We start from the raw sequence: 16,158 nt of genomic DNA, 5'->3' as shown, positions 1-16,158 counted from the left end.
CACAAATCACCCTTTTTTCCGTTTACATATGTTTTAGTAACAAGTTTACAGTTAAAACAATTTCTATCACACCTCTGGTCCTGATATTGAACTGTTCCCACTGATTTCATCAATCTGCTGGTTTTCTGATGTACATTTTTGTCATTATACCTTCCCGTAGTGATCAACACAAACATTCTAACACTTGAAAAAGACAGCTGTGCCATTGAAACGTTTAGTTCAATTTTAAATAATTAATCACTATCAATGAAATTGATTTTTTTAATATTGTCTACTAATGGTAATAATGCTTATGTTGTAATTGTTCTTTAATCAAACACAGTATACGTGAACATTTAGCTCAAACATAACATAAAGCTCATTCTTACAAATTCACGTGTTACATTATTCCTTTCGTAAACATTTCTTTAGATAACTGTTCAACAGTCCCATATTTATTATTTCGTATCGTTATTTCAGAGGATCACCGGAAAAAGAAATCGCATTTGGATCCTTCCCATGCAAAGGATATTAATCGTATATCTGATGAACAACAAAACGTTATAGAAGAGATTATGCAGACTAAAACTGAAACCGAGGAAAAAGACAAGCAGACGAAGGGCTTCATCACAATCTATGATTTTGGAGGAGAGAAAGTGTTCTATAACACCCATCATTGTTTTATGTCAAGCAACATGGTCTTCGTCCTGGTGTTCGACGTGGCGATGTGTCTTGATCCTGATAGGTCCAAGGATGGCTATGGTAATTAGCAATATGGATTTTTTTTTTGGCAGTTTTTCTTAACGCAACCTTATTTCTCTGACGTGTTTTTTTTCAGAACAGAAAGTGATAATTCCATTATTCATTTATTTCTGTTGATTTTTTTTAATTTTTACAGAAAGGATCGAAACCTGGTTGAGGTCTATTGCTACCTATGCTATTGATCAAGCAGTCCGTGGCAAAGGGACGCCTCCCATAATCCTGGTGGGATCTCACCTGGATGAAGTGTCTCAAGATGTAAGTAAGTTAAATGTTAAATGACATAATGATGGTTACAATGGACATGCGTTGGATATGTAATCTTCCCATTACCGATGTTTAAGGGGTATCTAAATAGATGTAAGACAAAACAGTTTGCTTTAATGTAATTCTCAGCAAAGAATTAAGAGAATGTAATGGAATACTTGAGTCTGTCCGTTTGTTTGTGTTCTTTGTTATTTTTTGAACATCAACTGATGTAGTGTTCCATTGTTAACTAAGGGGGAGGGGGACAGTCATCTGTTTACATGTCCGGAATAATACTTTTTATTGCCCAGTTTTTTTTGTATGATTCCCTGATGAATTGTTAAAGCAATTGTACACTGTTTATTTTAGATACTCCTACAAATATTATATATCGTCGGTCTCTCGTCTAAATATATGACACATAGACAATAGACCCCTTTCACAATCACCGCAACCGACTACAATTTAGAGTTATTTCCCTTGAATGTTTCTGAAAACGAGGCTCAGCCTGCTGAGAGACACTGGGGGTACCGTGTTTGTCTCCAATGTCAACAATGTCGGCTTTGAATTTTAAGTTGTACAACACGGGAGATTTAAACAAACTGAAGGTTGCTGAGTTGAAAGAGATTTAAAAATACAGCGGTGAGAATGTAACAGGAAACAAATCTGCTCTAATAGCGAGACGTATTTCTCTTAAAATCAAGTTAAATGCCGCGGATGATATAGATGCCAGTGATGTATCGGACTCTACCGCCGGGATGGACCTATTTAAGGCGCTTGACGTAGAGAAAGAAATTTCCTACGAGCAAATGTCAGCAAAAGATCGCATATGGAGTGGAGACTTGAGGAAAATGGTCGAATTTAATTTTCACCAACTCCATAATTATCTCGTAGGCATGGATCACTGGTAATTAATCAAACTGCTGAAACCTTTTTTTCAAAGTGCTTCATGACACTTTTTTCATTTATGTTTGACTCCGAAAATAGCCGGTTTGTGCTGTTCCTTTTACATGTAATTGACACATTTATGATAAATCAATGAATTGCTATAAGATACTTGAATTAGAGGTTTTAATATATAATTGAACAATATATAGCAATGATTAATAGGGTAAAGTAACTTATACATTATATATAAGCTAATGTGCTGGTAATCTGTTATTAATACATAAAATTTGTCAATGTCTGAAAACTTGTCCTGTACAAACAGGTTGACAGGTGAATAATTATAACGTCATGGTTCGTCAATAAAATTTGTTAAAGTGAATGCGTGTCCTGAGCGGTTTTTTCACGCCCCGTAATTCATTATTTGATATTTCAAAATTATAGTTGCTGTATCATATAGATGGACATCTAATCGATTAATATGCAAAATTTGACTCTGATTAGACTAGTGCATAATATGCAAATGTACCGGCGAAGTTACGGTGCAATACATATGCGAGGGTCCTGTGAGGAATAAGTGACCTGTGAGGAATGAGTGTCCTGTGAGAGTTTTTGCCCCGCAATTCGTTAAATAGTATTTTGTGTTAATTCCTTCTGCATCATACGGATGAACATCGAACCTATTAACATGCAAAAATTGACATCGAGTTTGATGCGAAGAAAGCATAATAATTCATTCATTTTCGGTGCAGTGTCCAGTGCGGTTTTTGCACACCCCACAATTCGTACATATACGCGATGTCTATTACTATCAATGTGCAAAATTTCACTTTGATAGAACAAGTACATTTTAGCAAATGCTATGACGAATTTACAGTAAGTGTAAGATGAGTGTCCTGTCAGTTTTTTGCACATTTTGTTTAATTGATAGGCGTGTAATAGATATGAATATTAACTAATAGTATAAAAGTCATTACTGAGTAAATGGTAAATAGGTTAAAATTTTTGCACTACTCTACGAAATAAAGGCCATACATTTTAAATGTTAAAAACAACTGTTATCGGTAATGTACGAAAAAGCAGTACTGCCGTCAATTATATATTTAAATGTATTTAAACTTTATAAGTGCGTTAACTATGTAGACAGTGTATTTGCACTTTTAATAAATAAGTGTAATTAGAAATTACATTAAAAGTTAAAACTGTGCATTTTCTTGGTGTACATGTCGATCGTGAGCGTTAGTTAAATATTGGAGGATTTTACTTTTCATTATATTTTATTAACCATAATTATTTGTAGACGTGATTAACAGTATATGAATTGATTAGTGATGCCAACTAACTCACTGTAAATTATTGCCTCAGTTATGTGAAGTGATTGATGACTTGTCAATGACCAGTTTTGTTTCGCGACTATTCAATTCAGCCCCATGCTGTGTCGATGTCAATGTACGGGTCATGGACATTATTATCGCAACAAAAGGCAGTAACGAATGCAAGTGTAACAGGACAATTATTATACCTTTTGTTAATTTTCTGTTTGCTTTTTATTTTATGTTATGTGTATGTTCGAGTGATTAAATAAAAGAGGTGTATATATATATACTCTAATAAGTATCAAAGATATCCTATATATTATACATTTTGTATGTATGTTTTATATACATGTGCATAAATGTACACATGTGTGTGTTGGTCATATAGTAATAACAACAACATTTTCTACACATGGGAAGGTAATGCATATTACAAGTTATTTCTTGTATAATTTTAATAAACGGACTTTGGGAGAAAAATATGTATATTTCAGACGTAATAAAGTTATTTCTACGGTATAATTCTTATAAACGGACTTTGGGAGAAGATACGTATAGATCTACGTGTATTTGTAATCCTTATATAACGGACACAGTTTTAAAGTTTGAGCAGTTCGATCACCAGTGATCATGACCATGCCTGCGGCAAAGTACCCGAGGTTGGTACGCCACAGGACACTCACTAGTTAGTACACCACAGGTACTTGTGGACATGATTATGATGTTTTTAACTTAAATGTTTTATTATTGACGATTAAATTATTGTATCCCAATCGCATGCTTAATTTGTAAAAACAAATATCGTACCTCGGCCTTATAAATACTAAATTTATAAGGCCGAGGTACGATATATTTTTTTTTTTTACAAATTAAGCATGCGATTGGGATACAATAATTTAATCGTCTATAATAAAACATTTAAATTAAAAACATCACAATTATGTCCACAAGTACCTGTGAACAAAATCACGGGGCGTGCGAACACCTCGCGGAACACCCTGCAATGTAACTTCGACAGTACATTAAAATAATATGCACTCGTGCAATCAAAGTAAACTTTTGCATGGTAATAGGTTCAATGTTTATCTGTATGATACAGAAAAAAATAATTTTAAAATATCATTTAATGAGTTACGGAGCGTGCAAAAACAATCACAGGACACTCATTCCTCACAGGGCACTCGTATGTTTATGGCACCGTAACTTCGTGTTCGCCGGTACATTTGTATAATATGCACTCGTTATATCAAAGTCAAATTTGACATCTTCATAGGTTAGATATTCATCTGTATGATACAGAAAAAAATATTTAATAATATCACTTAACGAATTGCGGGGCGTGCAAAAACCATCACAGGACACTCATTAGGCACACCCCTTGTGACTGTCAACTTGTCAGCAGGCTGAGCCTCGTTTTCGCAAAATTCAGGGGAAATAACTCTTTACATTTTGCGATTGTGAAACTGGCCTATTTATTTATTCTGTACTCCTGATCAATATTATATCATCAACTTTAATGGTATTCCGAGGAGTTTTCTTTTTTTTCCAACAAACGAAAAGTGGCTAGGCGATGATGTACATGCTATATTAGTGAAGGAAATTAGAGCCGTGTGAAAATAAATACCCGATATATCTGTATATATTTCTATATTCAACATGAAATTTTAGGCGTCATTTGTTTATGAAGTAACGATGATTTGCCTCGAAAAAATGTTTAGGTAAATCAAACACATTTAAAAAAAGAATCAGCAGCAATATTCCCGACTAAGAGTCCATCATAGATATTGTACATATGTTCTGTGATATTTTTGAAATGATTGAGTTATACTTTTCTGTTACTGTTGCAAGGGTATTTTCTTTTTGATCAGAAACAAAAACAGGCAGAAGCATTTGGCGAAGTGCTGAACAAACTGTACGAGAACCCTCAATTGCGTGTAATAATGGAAAATCACGTACAGGAAATGTATCCAATCGCCCACCTGAACGATTCAAAAAGGAACCAAGACATATACGAGGTGATATGGAAAAAGGTTATCGAGATTGCTCCGCTTCAATCGCAGTGGAAGGAACCTATACCTGCAAGGTGGCTGGCTCTGCAACACCAGCTGATTAAACGGAAAAATGCAGGGACTGTGATTCTAACGTATGAAGAATTGATGGAAATCAACAACAAGTCAGCTATTCCATTGGACGAACATGAACTCATGAAGTTTCTTAAGTAAGTACATCAATTTGTTTAATATACATATACAAAAAGTTGTATTCCTTCGTCATTTGTGTTTCTAAGCTATATATCTATATCTTAGCACAATGTATCATATACACTATGTGTTGGTGATCCGAAGATAAAGATTTGAATTTCCTGTCGTAGTTGTACCGAGAGAAATATATATAATATATGTACAATTCGTATCCATGTATGTAAATACATTGCGATCCAGGTAGTCATATACCATCTTATAGACGACTTCCACAATGATCATGTCAGGGTATCGGGCCGACTATCACTGCGCCATTGAAGCGTTCTTTTTTAAGAACGCCGATGTGGCGCAGCGGTATAAGCTGCGGATATTTCTGGTTAGGCGATTGGGTGCCGTAGATCGTGAGTTCGAGGCCCGGTCAGGGCAGGAGTCAAAAAGTTGTCTTCCTTCGTCATTTGTGTTTCTAAGCTATATATATATATACATAGATATTGCGTTACTGTGTTTAATATCTAACAATTAACATAGTGTATCATATGCAAAATATTTTGTTGATCCAAAGGTAAGGATTTGAATTCCCTGTCGTAGTTGCACTGTGCTGAATTTTTATATTTTGTGTACATTTCACATCCATGTATGTATATACATTGCGACCCAGGTATCAATATCATCTAATATACAACGTTTCACTATAATCATGTCTTGGTATCGAGCCGACAATCACTGTGCCATTGAAACCTTCTTTGAAAAAACGTGGAGATGTCCCGGTGGTATAAGCTGCGAGTATTTCTGGCTAGGCGATCGGTCAGGGCAGGAGTCATTTTCCTCCTTCGTTATTTGTGTTATTATGTTCAATATTTTTTGTTTTTGTTTTCTTACTTTCCAGGAATTTGAGATTTGATGGTTGCTTTATTTGCTTTAACATTGAAAGCATGAGACCTGTTGTCATCTTAAGACCTCAATGGGTAATAGATGCCTTTAAAGGGATCGTAACAGATCTCAAGTTCACGGCCGGCCTATCGTTGAAACTAAAGCTTCAGTGGAGAGAATATGAAAGAACTGGCGTCCTAACACTCGACTTTATCCGGCAACTTTGGGAACAAAACGACGACAAAAGCTTCCTTGAAAACATGAAAACGCTCCTCAACATCATGGAAACACTTGGCTTGGTAGCAAATCCATTGCAAGATACTTCAAATGACGAGGTTGATTACTTCATAGTGCCAAGTATGCTCCGAACGGCGAATCCCGAGATAATTCGACCGTTACTTGATGACCCTCAGACCGTTGCCACAGTCACTCTTTGCCTCAAGTTCGACAACCCATTCATTCCGCAAGCCCTATGGGACAAGATGGTCGCTGCCTGCATCCACAGGTTCCAGCGACTAAATGAGCGCGGCCATGACGGTTCAAAGCTTATCCAACGCGGATTTGTCTGTCTAGCTTTAGACTTCCTGTGGAACTTGATTGTCAACTGCCGCGAAAATGTCATGAAAGTAACTATATTCAAGAAGGATACAGATCAATCTGTATCAACAGGAGCCGGAGTTAGCATACGCAGCATTCTAGAATTTCATCTTAACAAGATTCTGGAATTGAATCACCAGAGTCATCTCAAGTACCAGTTCTACCTCCACAACGACTACTCCTTCTCAGCTGAGGACAAGATGGTAAAGGTAGACGATCTCCGGCAGACCTCACGCCTACAATGCCACAGTTCTTATGAGATTCGATGGCTAGGAAGAGAGGACATACACGTCTGGTTCAAACGCCCAGACCAGAAGGTATATAACCTGTTAATCGTTTGCATAATGAATATATGATATCATACTTTTATTTATTTTTCAATTCATTGGAAAGATGGCAAAGATATTTTTAGGGATCTATGGAAGAGCAGTATACTAACTATTGCTAGATAAACTGTCAGTGAATTGTACTAAACAAATGATTATTATTGATGGTAAGGATAATAACTTGATTTGTTGTGTTTCAGAGGACGCGTACCCAGAGGAGACATGTCGGTAAGTCTATCCTGCGGAGTTTAAATGCTGATCGTCAACATGATACGTTAATTGTTCATGTTATTGTCATCAATTTAATGTTTTGTAAAACCACAATATGAAAACAACATAACAACGCACAATGAAGATTAGGAATGGATTTAGAATTTATTGTTCTCGTCTTCATCGATTAGCTGCAATAAATCTCGAATAGTACTGTATTCTACTTGTACGCCTTATGATGCACTTTTTTATACAAACACACACTAAATGTTGATGAAAACATTTTTGCAGACTCGATGAAGGATCTACCGGATAGAAATTTGTCAGTCAATGAGATGGGTCGACTGTCCAGGCACATCGGCATTTCATATCAGACTTTCTTTGTCAAGCTGGGCTGCCCTGTTGTCGTACTGGAACAGAAGATGGCAGAAAACCGTGAATTCTCCTTTAGATCTCTCATAACGAAGATCTTTATTCACCTCCTTAAAACGGACGCGGATGTTACATTCACAAGAGTTGCAGATGCGATGTCCGAACATGGATTAGATCCAGAAACACTGTATAACATCCTTGACGACAACAGGGATACGTTGTTTGATGGTACGTTATACGTCTTGAAATTATTCTTTAGTTTTATTTGAATACATTCAGTTCGTTCTCATAAGAAAATAATTCTGTCAAATATGATTTGTGAGACCTCTGCTATTTTCAGGCGACACTTTGTCAGAGGGATTTTTACAGAAATGCCTAACGTTATATGACGCTCCGGTCATTGCCGACCACGTGAACGCCAAAGAGTACTTCAACCTGTTCCTTGAGCTCGGCTTAACGCCAACAAGAGTGGACGAGTTTGACGTCAACTTCAGAAACGATACAATTCTCAACAGAATCAGTGCGATGGTTGAGGAGTTTATTGCGAATCCTAGTCGACGTCCTACTCTAAACACAGTTCTGCTTGCGATGGCGGAATGCGACATGGACACCAATTCCCTCATCCAAGCCCTAACTCAAACACAGGTAATTTCATGCCTAATATTGTCATAGTAAATTAACGCTAAGGAGATGTTGATTATGTTGAGACATCCCATAATTATAAGACATGAAAGTTACATCAGCCATTTATGGTCAGTTTCAATTCCCCTGTAGTTCGTTTGATGTTTATCAACGACAATATCATGTTTGAGGGTGTGCATACCAGATAGTATTTGAATTTTGACTTGAAATATGCAGATCAGCGGGCTAATTGACTTGTCATTATTATTCATACTGTAGCTACATACATAACTAGAGCAATATAATGTTTCATAAAGGAAACATGTAAGTCTAAGTAACTAGGGTATTAACTTATCTGTTACAGAGATGTACAAACTACGTAGTCTGGCTATCAATTGTGTTATATCAGTGATTTATATACAAAGTACGTACATTACATTTGGGATATATAATAAAGGCAATTAAACTTCAAATATTTGTCAAAATATGAGAAGACACTAAACGAATTCTGAATTAAGCCTGTCAATGTCTAGGACATTGTTACCATTTATAAACAAACAGAAACTCTTTATCAATGCTCTTACGACATTTCTTTTTAACAGACTTCGATAATAAGACATAAATAAGGTAGGTATAACCCGAGAAGCAAAGGTAAAGGCAATTGTTACTATCATATAGAACCTTCTTTCTTAATGATTATCGTCGTTAAGTTTTAAAACAAAGTTCAGTATAACATAGATTTAAGATTCTGCCAACCCGGATTTAACCTATATTTGTATGACGAGTCTCCTCAATAAAGTTGATGACGCTTTATCTCTTCGTAACACCTGAACTTATTCTCCTGTTAATTTGACATCAGTGTCATACAACGCTATATTGTCTCTCTTGTTGTGCCGATTTGCCTTTTTGTTCAATCCAGAAAGCAATATGGCTACAAGTTTAGTGTTGCTTTCTTTAATTCCCGGACGGATGTCTCTTAGATTTCATATATTGGTTCTCAGTGTTATCAAATCTACATGTATTTTATACAGGTCATTTGATGGCGGGCAACGCGATCCTGCTTTGATATTTTGTTGATGGTATTTTATAAATAACCATGATCTGATTGAATTGAATAGAGTGAAACTTAGACATAGCCTATATCACTTAACAGTTTAGTATTTAGATATACATATGTAGACACATAATATCTACAGGACAACTGTAGCATGACAGTTTAACTTGGTCATGTTAACCATATTCGTCTTTTTGCATTGAGATAAATAAAAGTCTGTTAAGTAAATTGGAGTTAACCAATCAGCAGAGAGAACGTCATCTAAGCATTTCGCTAAACTTTACAACACTGTCTTCCTTATGAAATGAACTATATATCCTTCCCACAATAACGAGGTCCATTTATTTATTATTTTCATGAAACATGACATTTTATTAACATTTAAATCACGACGCTATACATTTAATTTTATTCTATGTTAATCTCTGTTATAGAACTAGGTCAGCCGTCATAATTTACGTCTAGGAAACAATGCATTGCTTCTTTCAGGTATTATTGTATTATCAATAATTGAAATTAGAAAATTAAAAGACATTTGTAAAATTATGTGAATATTATCATATTTCATACGGGTTATTTGTGGTTTTTGTAGTGAAAGCAGGACAGCCTATTAGATGTTTGAGATTTGGAGCAAGTTCCGGACTTGGTGTTCTGACGCGGAAAAGCGGCCAGATTACAATGCATTGTACATCCCATGGGATGAATCAAGGTTTCACAAAAAAAAACGTGTCATGAAAGGCCGACTTGTTATCAGTGACATTAAAGACGTCAATTTCTGTTAGCGTGGTGATTCTGGATCGGAAGTGTTTGTCATGACCCTTACCCTACATACTACCCGGACACGTGACTGTAGATAGCAATTGAGTTTATCAACAGCAAACTTATCGTTAAACCAATTGGAAACATTATCGGGAAACTCAAATCCGATCATGTAAAGGCGCTCGTGCTTAAAACGCTTACAATGTGTACATAACGAAACAGACGATATGGCATTCACAGTGTATTACATGTATGCTAATGCTGCCTTGTTTAGAAAAACGAGCTATTTCTCAACATTTTTAATTTATCTATGTGATGATGCAATCTATTTTATATATAATAATTTGTTGGTCTATGGTGTCTGAACAATAGTAAGGATTTCATTTCAATGATAAATTTATGTCTCTGTACATAGATGATGTTTTTGATGAATTTGTACATACTGAATATTATCATTTTTGTTGTAAATATATTCAGAAACAAATTAACGTTATATATAACAGAGTGGTGTTATTGTAGATATATTTTATATATTGTTATTTCAATAAGCTGACCAATATTTTCAACAAGGTTTTTATACACGCAGACGTTACTATATGATGAACATTACATAACGTCGATAGGGTCCATGGTGAATAAGGTCGTTGAACTGGACCCAGTTGTTCCAAATGGCGATTAGGCTTATTACAGTTAAACAACAGCTTTAAAATCTCGAGAAAAGTATTTGTAGAAAAATAATTTTGCAAACCTTTATTAAATTATAACACTACCTACCCATTTTAAGAAAAAAATATAATCAGGATTTGAAGTAAAGGTAAAATGGAATGTTAACTAATCATGTGATTCAGCTACCTACCTTTTGAACAACTGGGCCCTGCTATTTTTTCATTTTTTTTCCTAACAAAAATACTTTTTTTTGGAATAGCAAGATTATTTCATACGATCGACAATGTCCAAAAGCAATATACTTTTCTGTCGGGGTCTTGCGACTATTTTTTAAACCGTGTATTAGTATCTTTGAATATGCACATTTTTTTTTACATTTATTTTACCCTTGTTTTCATATACAATATATTTGTTCGAGACTATGATATGTTGATTGTTCGCTCATTTTAAATGATGAACACAGTTTACAAACCGGAAAATGGACATAGATTAACATGTCGTTTATTTGTTTGCTGGGTTTATCGACACGTAAGTAACCAGAGTCATACATACCTGTCCTGATTAAGTCAATATAGTGTACGAACAGGTCCTAATTTAGTCAATATACTGTGCATACACATCCTGATTAAGTCAGGTACATATATTGTACCCACACGTACTTATTTAGTCAGGTACATTTAATGTACGTACACGTTCTGATTTAGTCAAATGCATAGACTGTACGTACACGTTCTGATTTAGTCGGACACATATATTGTACGTACACGTCCTGATTAAGTCAGGTACATTAATTGTACGTAAACGTCCTGATTTAGTCAAATGCATAGACTGTACGTACACGTTCTGATTCAGTCGGACACATATATTGTACGTATACGACCTGATTTAGTCAGGTACATAGATTATACGTACACGTCCTGATTTAGTCAGGTACATAAGTTGTACGTACATGTCCTGATTTAGTCAAATGCATGGATTGTACGTATACGACCTGATTTAGTCAGGTAAATAGATTGTACGTACACGTCCTGATTAAGTCAGGTACATTAATTGTACGTACACGTCCTGATTTAGTCAGGTACATATGTTGTACGTACATGTCCTGATTTAGTCAGGTACATATATTGTAGGTACACGTCTTCATTTAGTCATGTACATAGATTGTACGTACACTTCCTGCTTTAGTCAGATACATATATTGTACATACACGTCCTTTGATATATCGAAGTAACTTCCCTTCGGCCGAGAAAGGGGCCGCGGGGCCGAGTGGTTAAGGTGTCCCGACACTTTAACAATAGCCCTCCACCTCTGGGTTGCGATTTCGAAACCTACGTGGGGTAGTTGCCAGGTACTGACTGTAGGCCGGTGGTTTTTCTCCGGGTACTCCGGCTTTCCTCCACCTCGAAAACCTGGCACGTCCTTAAATGACCCTGGCTGTCAATATGACGTTAAATGAAAACAATCAAACAAATCGGCCGAGAAAGCAGTGTGTCTGAACACACGGCAGCCATATTTGTACATAGTGTTCTGATCGATAGCAAACATTTCTTTTCGAAATTTCATGATGTTGGCCTTGTATGTTTGTCGTGATACGATTAATAAGTATACAATCAAAATGTTTAGCATTGAGTAACAAATCTACGATAACTCCTCTGTATATCGATTTTAGATTTGAATTAATGGTTTGGTGATAGTGTCAGTTTTCTTAGTTTTTTTCGCTGTCCAATATCTGAATTGAATTGATAAAATATTTCAGTCATACATATTCACGTACATCAAGCTATCATGTATAATAATCCTTTTAAGAATCAAATCTAGTTAATGGCAATATAACACTTACATTCGTTACAATAATTTCATTTTTTTCTTGTCAGCAAAACATTCAAACAGGCCCGTGAGCCTGGGCTATTTTAATTCAACAATATTCTTCCTACATTGTATTTAATCGGAATATAATGTATTGTATTGTATTTTGTCGTAGTTGCAATACAGATGTGTATTTCGTATGATTAAATTTTAAAAAATGTGCAACTTTGAATTTATCTGAGATTTCGTTTACATAAGGAAACAGCAATAAACAAATACATGCTATAAACGTAGACAGAACATGTGGGTACGACGATGCTGTTTATTCTGCTTTACTGTATAAGGTTTGAGTCTTTGTGTTGGCATCGCTCTGTCCGTATGTATGTAGGTATTTGTCGGTTTGCATTTTTTACCATAATAATATGTAACATTTGGAATTTTCTCAGTTATGTTAACACACTTTTTACAGGGCTTAATTTCAGTAGAAAGTTGATTTCGGAATTCCTTCTTTAAGTTAGATTATATTCCTGGTGTCTGCTTTGGCGCAATGTTTATAGGAACCACGTAACCAAAATATTCCCCATAGACGATAGTGTTAATGTTGATAACTGTCCTGATTAAATGTAGTTTTTTTTTAACACTGGTCCACTAACCTTAATTTTACTGCTGCTAAATGAAAGTTAGGTTTCAGATCCTTAACCGTTTATTGTAAACCGTTTTCGTAATAAATACAACAAATCCTTCAGTGATGTCACAAGCTATTTCTCCCCATGGCCTTGATTTTTGTGTTTATCAACGCTGTCTTTTAACTTGTTCATTGCCAAGTGGAAAGTGTGTCCACATAAATCTTCTTAAACTTGGAACCCACTTGTAGTTTTCTTGTAACAATAATTTTTCACTGGGTCACCATTGTAAAAACTTGAAGTACAAACTGGATATTTCCTTTGATTCCTGCTTGCAATACCATTGACGTTTACTTTCCAGCATTCCAAAGTGTGGTTCGATGATAGACTTGTTACCAATACCTACATAACGTCTCAGGCAATATCTCTTGTAAATAAATATAATAAGTAGATCCGCCCCTTAGACTATAAAAGTCTCCAGCCTATCATACCACATAATAGGAAAACAGTATGAGTATTTAGAGCCCGAAGAGCTTAAATAGTTGGTTCATTGGTATTTGTTTGATATCCTGATGTTTTCTAGGACGTTATAGTTTAGCAATATCTGATCTGGCGGCATGTAATGGTTCCCATATCCAGGTTTTAGAAACATCGCTATCACGAGACGGTAGGCAGCCGAAGTCATGATAAAGTCTTATACATTTCTTGATCGGCTGATCTTGTTCTAGGATGATGTTTATACTAACACCTGTTACTATGTATAGGCAGTGTGTTTACATTTTACCCGGCTTATGGCGAATTGAATGCTAATCATTCAATAAACTGTTTCATAAATAAGTCTTTGTTTTTAAGTATTTTTTTAATGAGGTTTTTATGGGATATTGAGTTTTTTTTCTGAATGTATTGATGTATGTATAAAACATGTTATTATGCTACATGTACACTGTATGACATGTACTTACAAAAAATTGGAATGATGTACACAATTCATCAACAGTTATAAAGCTATATGTTTCTAAGACTAACTGGTTATAAATTAATTTGATACTTACACTAATAAAGATATCATTTCTTTCTTTTTTTATTTATGTTGGTAAATTTCGAACAACCAGTCATTAATCTATTTTTGAAACTTGTACATAGCCCAAGATAGAAAGAAAGAAAATGCTCATTTTGTGATAGTCAACGAATTGGTGACGAAATGCATTATTTACATGAATGTACAAGATTGTCTGCTGATAGAATGTTATACATTGACAAATAGTATAGGTCAAAACCAAATATCATTACACTGAATTCAACTGATGAGTACATCCAATTGTAAAACACTAATGAAAATATGTACTTTTATAAGAATACATAACAATATTTATCCTTTTTGACAGTGTTATGTATTGACTGCTAACACTACAATAATTGCTAGCGCCCCATTTAGAATATATTCTTAGAGGAATTGCTCCATAAAAGCATGGTTAACATAAAAATGAAATCCAATCCCTTTATTTACACTTACGGATGTTGTTTCTATAAGTCTTTGTGATTACAATATTTTTTCTTTGTTAATAAAAAAAATCATGTAAAAGTCGGACACAGTGGGAGGAGTCAAATATTCGAACAGCCAATGGTGACGCTTCACAACAAATTGAGAATTTTTTTCCGCGGTAAAAAATAGTTCTGTTTTTATTATGATATTAACATAAATGGCAAAAACATTTTGATAGATTATCATATTTAATATTGTCAAGCATGTTAGTTTTATACATTTTCAAATAAAAAAAAATAACCATTTGTAACTTAAATTGTAAAGCCATGTGCTTGGCGAAAGTAGTTCCCGTACCCTGTCATATTTTCATACGCAAGTTCAAAGGTGAATGTTTCCATGCAAGAATGGTAAACAAATTGGTCTGGTATTGTTATATAGTGACAAAACTTTGCAAGTGTAAATGTAGTGATACAGAGCACAATTCGCAACAAAGCACGTTTTTGGTAGTCGCTTATGGAACAACTAACACCGATAAAAACGCAAGGAAGCATGTCCAGAAGAACAAGACAGGGATGTTCGGGAAGGGAAAGCGTATTCTGTCCGAACTTGGACACCCATCATACAAATCGAGGTCAAATAAAAATTGCAATGGGTATCTAAAATGTTTTTTTTGATATCGTAAATGGACCGAGAATACTTCCTAATGATATCATGATGTCGAGCGAAAACGTGACTATAGTATGCTAACTTGTAACCTCTGATGCCCCGTGTCGTATCTATACATATTCCGTTCGGTATTGTGGTTATAACCCCTACAGAAATATATAACTCCTTCAACCTTATATGTAAATAGGCCTGGACTGTTCTGAAAGAGAGATGTGTCATTCTATTATGTTTACAAGTTGTTATTGACAAGTAGTTGTTTACGAAAAATGTCTGAGATAATTATAGAAAGGAGATGGTTGGAGAACGCACTTGAAAAAGAATTGACCATATAACATAACGAGTTAACAAATCACTCCTAAATCGTTACCATACGACATAACGAGTTAACACATCTCTCCTTAACCTTTACCATATAACATAACGAGTTAGCACATCTCTCCTAAACATTTACCATACGACATAACGAGTTAACACATCTCTCCTTAACCTTTACCATATAACATAACGAGTTAACAAATCACTCCTAAATCTTTACCATACGACATAACGAGTTAGCACATCTTTCCTAAACCTTTACCATGCAACATAACGAGTTAACAAATCTCCCATAAACCTTCGCTATATAACATAAATGAGCTGAGCTATTTTTAGCACGAACATGGCTACTCACTCAAAGGTCTTTGTGAGGAAAGCAATAAATTACCATGCAACATAACGA

The 16,158-nt window shown here is 35.1% G+C and overlaps 1 protein-coding gene across 1 annotated transcript; it reads left to right on the top strand.

The window, feature by feature from the left end:
* Positions 1–332: 332 nt before the first annotated feature.
* LOC117334249 lies at positions 333–14,367 on the top strand. Its single transcript, XM_033893756.1, has 8 exons — positions 333–741; positions 878–996; positions 5,054–5,403; positions 6,273–7,170; positions 7,380–7,407; positions 7,681–7,989; positions 8,102–8,406; positions 10,029–14,367. Exons 1-8 carry the CDS (start codon positions 555–557, stop codon positions 10,029–10,031), a joined length of 2,199 nt encoding a protein of 732 aa, XP_033749647.1. The 5' UTR covers positions 333–554; the 3' UTR covers positions 10,032–14,367.
* The last annotated feature ends 1,791 nt before the right edge of the window (positions 14,368–16,158 follow it).

The sequence above is a fragment of the Pecten maximus genome, chromosome 9 (assembly GCF_902652985.1).
Source record: "Pecten maximus chromosome 9, xPecMax1.1, whole genome shotgun sequence".
Lineage (NCBI taxonomy): Eukaryota > Metazoa > Mollusca > Bivalvia > Pectinida > Pectinidae > Pecten > Pecten maximus.
The sequence above is the reverse complement of the archived record's forward strand: the minus strand, read 5'-3'. Positions and strand labels throughout refer to the sequence as shown.

Excerpts from the sequence above, each read along its gene's own strand:
- LOC117334249 (XM_033893756.1), top strand. The coding sequence starts at position 555 with ATGCAGACTAAAACTGAAACCGAGGAAAAAGACAAGCAGACGAAGGGC. Across the intron at positions 997-5,053 it reads TGGATGAAGTGTCTCAAGAT|AAACAAAAACAGGCAGAAGC; the intron begins GTAAGTAAGTTA and ends CTTTTTGATCAG. Across the intron at positions 5,404-6,272 it reads GAACTCATGAAGTTTCTTAA|GAATTTGAGATTTGATGGTT; the intron begins GTAAGTACATCA and ends CTTACTTTCCAG.